We start from the raw sequence: 5,711 nt of genomic DNA on the forward strand, positions 1-5,711 counted from the left end.
ACTCTCCTTCTGTACTTGTACCTCACAGATACCCCTTATTTTTGACATCATACACCTTGTTAACCTTCTATCCCCTCAAATATACATCATCTGCGTCTTCCCTTCTGATAGAAACCAATCTCCTCTCCATAAACCATTGTCCTGCGTAGTCTGCTTCCCCAACTACCACCACTCAGATATGACCAGCTCCCTGATTCCACTGAGCACCGACACGCCACCGGAGCTGAATTGTCAGTACCAACATGCATTGTACAGGCTTGGCGTGCCAGGTGGTGTGTCACATCTTTTAGCAGCCTATAATGCAAAACCAATTGGTTCACCGAACTCTAGCCTACTTAATCATTCAATTTAAACTGATAAAGGTTCACCATGCCTCAGAGATTGACAGATTGATCAAATAAAAAACGTCTAGTAATTATTTCTTTGAATCTAGACGACAAACTTTAGGGGCTTGTGTTGTGAGTCAAAAAATAAAAAATAATCCCTCGTCAAGAAAGAGCAGCAAAATGCAATAGTAATATACATGAAATGTTGAGAGTATTTCCAAGTTTTGAAAACTTACTGTGATACATTTACAGCACTTACCTTAACATATATAAGATTCTTGTAGAGCTCAGGGTCAAGGGTCGATAGTTCATCAAGAAAGCTATAGCGGCCCAACAGCTTTTGAACAAAAACATGTGAAAAACAAAAATCAAGTAGTATTCCTTCATAAAGCGCTTTGCCAACTATTCTTCCAAGAAACTCAATCATCTGGATACCATTCTCCAAATATCTAGCAGCAGTATTAGGGATTAGAAGTCTGTCAGAAGTTGAGGTCTGGGAGAAAAGCCCATACCTGCAAAAGTTGAAATAATCACCATAATATGTGGCAGGAGGAGAATCGTATGATATAGTAGATTGTGATGTAAACACGATCCCAAACTCACTCTGGCGAGAAGGCTGCCTTAGAAATATCAGTCAAGAACTCTTTGGACAACCCACCATAGTCAAGGCCAGCCTCCGGAAGGCCAGACTCACTCACAAATGAAACATGGATACTGGACTTCATCTTGGACCTAAGAGTATTCAATTGCTGGAATCCATCTTCAACAACATGACCACGGCGTATAACTATCTCAATTGATCGTGAACCAGGCCCTGCGACCTCACCGGCCATTCTTCTAGTTGCTTTGTCCATGTTGATAAATTCTCTGAACATTTTAACTCTGCCAAGTGAGGCAAGCAGTATTTCAGACTATCATTAGGATTAATATAAAAAATTACCAAAAAATAATAATGATGATGATGATGATGATAATGTATTCAAAGTTCTTTAGAAGGGGCAGAACGGGGAAAAATAGAAACAATCACTTTTTATCATTTCCAACTGTACTTTTAAAAGGAAAACTGCTCTTGGATTTGGAAGTACTGTAAATGGTTCTTTAAGTACTGCAAGCAGGTATCATAAATATCGTAATATATGCATCTGATTTTGCATATAAAGGAAAACCGGATCTCCCCCTTGTGTAATTTGAACATTTGAGCATTATTGTTCCATGTGCAGAATGAACTTTCTTACCCAATAAGTTTACTATAAATTTAGTGGAAGTAACTACTGTAGTTTTGTAAGTGATAGGATACTATTAGTTGAATGGCTAAACAAACTGCAGTAAAAAACAAGTTTAGCCTCCGTCTAGGAAGAATTTTATAAACAGATTAATTTATAAATATAAATAGATAGAAATGTGTGGTGGATAAATGAATAGTACTTGTGGATTCATTGGAATGTGTGGTTGAAGATGAAATTTAACCATTTATAAATGAATTTTAAATTTTGCCAAACGGAGGCTTAACTATGTGCTGATGGCCAAAAATCGAGAATAAGACTATAGCTCGTTGATTCAATGAAGTGCCATTACAGCCTTGCCAATAATTTCATAAAACTTATAATGTTCAGTCAAGAGAAAATCAGTTACTCTAGTTTGTTAAAACAAAACTGAAGGTCCGAATGCCCTCTGCATTTATATTTTTTAATGTAACCAAAAAATAAAGATAACCTTACCGATAAAAATTAATCAGGTACTGTGTGAACATAGAATCGATTTGTGGGTATTTAGACAAACTAACACTAAGTCCATGTTTGGCCCCCATTTTTGAAAACTCATTTATCTCAAACTCATTTTCAACCACATATTTCATGGGATCCACAACTTTTATCAACTTCTTGACCACACGTTTCATCAACTTTTATCAAATACTAAAAAACTGACCTTTAGCTAAACCAAACACGGGATAAATAAATTGCATATGTTGGTAAACTTAACATGAAAATTGCCCAAAATCACTGTCAATAGTGCCTTTCAAAGAAAGCCAACGAGCTAAAGCGTGTCACATTGATCTCACCTTTCCTCAAATGGGAAGATGTGTGGGGTCGTAGTTATGACAGAACCCATGCTTGAAGAGGGTGTTCCATCTGCAGTTGACAGAACCTCATGAGTCCTGGCAGCAACAGCAATTGGCGGCCTACTATTTTTACCAGGTGAAAGCCACAAAGCAGGAGGGCAAAACTGATGCCTGCAATCCCTTTCATATAGTAAATGCAGGCACCGAGTTGCAGAATCCACAAGAGGTTTGTTCTGTGGACTGATACTCTGGGAGAAGGCATTATATACAAGTGTATTCACCATTGAGGCAATTTTCCGCTGCTGCTCTAATGTGAAGGGAGCCTAATTATATAGACAGAACAGTTGTTAATATCCCCAATGCACCCAGACAATCAAATTAGGTACATTGATAGATAGTTGAATTAATGAAAAAACTGAATCTAACCTGTTTATCATAAAACTCTATATCATCAAGAACCAATAACAGGTGCGAATAAGTGGAGCAGAAGAGATGTAGTAGACAGGACATATCTTTCGAAATACCATCAGGACCACGTCTTAGAAGCTCTACATCCCATTCATCAGAAGAATGTTCATTGACTGATTCCGTGCAATCATTTTCTGCTTGTGACTTCCCAGTGAATTTATGGAACACATTAACCCATTTATTGCCTCCATCTCCACCAAATCTCTTTTGCTTTCTCTCAGAAACTCCATCCCTTTTGACCTCATAGATTTTATTTCCATGGCTCAAGTATCCCTTACCAATATGACTTTTTTCAGGAAAAAGGGATTTTTCTAGTGCTTCCCACAAATTGAAAAGGAAACCAGGGGTAAAGGACAGCATGTTCAGAATAGGCAATGATTTAAGAACAGGATTAAAAGTCGAAAATATTCGAAGCATGCATGAATAATAATTAGCTATGTTGAGCAATTCACACCTCCATAAATTATCTGGATTGCCTGATGGCAGATTATTAGTTTCCAGCGTAAATGAATCTTTAGACAAAGATAACAGTTTCTTAAGATGCCACTGTTGACAAACGGGTTTGAAAAGGTCCATGTATAACATCTTTGAAGAGCCACAAGTTATTTCAGCCTCATGCAACAGTTCAAAAGAAGCAGAAGTATTATTATCGCCTAGTATATCTTCATCTTCCTCCATAATCCATCCAAAAATTTCGAGTGAATCCAACAATTTCTCTGCAAGTATAATAACAACGTGAAGGTAAGATGCATAGTCTAAGCCCGGCGTGAATTTTCCTGAATCTAGAGCACTGGTGTCACACCCTGTTGCAAGGAATACCAAATTTGCTAGAGCCCAGCCAACTTGTGGCATCACTTTGGAGTGAGAAGTTATTTTTGACCGATCCATCTCAGAAATCTCCTCCAGAATCTTCTCTTTTGAAATCTGCCATCACCTGCCATAGTTTGATCAGCCCCTGACATTTAACACCTAGAACAGCTAAAACCTAAAAGGTTACCTCAAAAGAAAATCTCATAAATATTTTTTTCACAACTAATTGATGGAATAAGAGTTAATAAAGCTAAGAAAAAAATCCATAACAGATTTTAAATAGCTATTCTAGCAAAGAATTCTTTTTTTGACAAATAAAAAATTGCACGAAGAGGAGTTTCACCCATTCAACAAACCATACCAGTAGTATCCTGAAGCAAGGTGATAATACGGACTTGTGTTTCAGAGCAGGTACAAGTATTGCGGGTAAACGTTGAGCAAGCCATGGAATAGTAAGTAGTAACACCCAGTACTGTTTGACAGCACACTCGAACATACTATCATCATTTACATCCATGTCTGCAATGTGGAATGGCCGTAAAAGTAAAGTGACTGCACTAGCTACTATCAAGAATCTATCATCAGTCTGGCAAGAAGAGACCCCTAGAGAAGAAAAGGGAGCTTCCAATTTATAAATGAATTTCCTAATGCAATTGTACAACCCACTTCTTGTACTACCAATAAATTGTACTAGTTTTTTTATTGTGGTATTAGTATCCTCGCGATTGTCATTGGCAATGCTTCTCCAACCTTTCGGATCAGTCAAGACAACAGCTAAACGCATTGCTAATGAAGTAAGAAAAACATCTTGATCCCCTCGTTTGGAATAATCAAAATTTGCTAAAATGAACGAGCAAACAGCGATCAATTTCTTTGATTGGTAAAGCCATATTTTTCTCTCTTCAATGGTACCAGTTGCCATTGAGCAAAAATTCTGATGCCCATCTGTGAATCAAATGTAATCATACATCAGAACCACTACTGATATTGGCCAGTCTATTTATCAGCAGGATATATTATAAAAAATAGCATTGATATAAAAGTAATTTTTTAACAAAAATGCAATTAAGAATTTGGCCATCACTATTATCCCGAGCTAGCTGGAGTCTGAGATCTGTCAAACATAACCTAAAGGTTTTCCAATTTTAATCCAATTTATAACTACTCTTTAGTCTAACAAGATTAGTTATCTTCCTAGTTACATAAAAACTCATTCCATTCCAATGTAAGCGGCCCGTAGCTCTGAAAGGTCCAATAAAAGTTATTTCTTTTCCTTTAAAGTTCGGATTGTTGAAGTGTGTGCTTCTAGATATCTCCAATAACAAAAAATAGGAAAGTAACTCAAAAATTATGCATAACTTTAAAGACACTAATGTGAAAAGTAGTACCAGATGAATTTATGCTCTCCAAAACAAGTTTGAAGCAATTTATCATACAATCTCTATCAGCCACTTGAATTTCCCCGAGCCGTGTTGGTAAATACAAAATGAAGAAAAGAAAGGGTCTCAAAACTCCACTTGATATCTGCATTCCGGTAAAAGGACCAGCCCGTTTGTTAATCATTATTTCCCAGTCCTTCTGCATCTGCAATGCTACCAATTTCGTCCCATTGTACCGCCTCCAAAGCCTCTGAATAAGTTCAAAATTTCACCGATTAAAACGATTAGATGATTTATATTGTTGTTTCTGAATATCAAACTAAATTATAAAATTATAAAATTTCGTTTACCTGTATAATTGACGCGGCGGCGGTGGCTCGCTTGGTATAATTTCTCAGTTCCCTTTCTTGATTAACCTTCTCCAAAAGCGCATCCCTCGAAATTTCCCGGGCACTGGCTCCACGCAGTGACACCTGATCAAGACTCAAAACTCAAAATTCAGCGAACTTTCTCATCATTTTTCCCAATTCTTTGAACACAGAAATCAGATTAAAGCACTAAAACAAGTGGTAAGTCACCAAAAAATGTGGAAAAAATTAAAGATCGAGATTTGGTAACATAGAGAGCAACCTGGTGTTGCCGAGGTTCGTTCATTGTTGTTGATTATTA

General features: G+C 37.1%; 1 protein-coding gene across 1 annotated transcript in view; it reads right to left on the reverse strand.

Annotated features, from left to right (window-relative positions):
• The window catches only part of LOC111404375 (E3 ubiquitin-protein ligase UPL7), an 11,770-nt gene extending 6,065 nt beyond the window's left edge, over nt 1-5,705 (reverse strand). Inside the window, exons 1-10 of the mRNA XM_023033190.1 lie at nt 5,673-5,705; nt 5,393-5,515; nt 5,052-5,292; nt 4,025-4,608; nt 2,812-3,777; nt 2,386-2,708; nt 930-1,208; nt 563-838; nt 116-294; nt 22-34 (exon numbers count right to left, since the gene is read on the reverse strand). Of these exons, the coding sequence (XP_022888958.1) occupies nt 22-34; nt 116-294; nt 563-838; nt 930-1,208; nt 2,386-2,708; nt 2,812-3,777; nt 4,025-4,608; nt 5,052-5,292; nt 5,393-5,515; nt 5,673-5,696 (3,008 nt within the window). The 5' untranslated portion in view covers nt 5,697-5,705. The remainder of the gene's footprint in view (nt 1-21; nt 35-115; nt 295-562; nt 839-929; nt 1,209-2,385; nt 2,709-2,811; nt 3,778-4,024; nt 4,609-5,051; nt 5,293-5,392; nt 5,516-5,672) is intronic.
• Nucleotides 5,706-5,711: the final 6 nt, after the last annotated feature.

Source organism: Olea europaea, chromosome 11, assembly GCF_002742605.1.
Source record: "Olea europaea var. sylvestris chromosome 11, O_europaea_v1, whole genome shotgun sequence".
In the NCBI taxonomy this organism is placed as follows: domain Eukaryota; kingdom Viridiplantae; phylum Streptophyta; class Magnoliopsida; order Lamiales; family Oleaceae; genus Olea; species Olea europaea.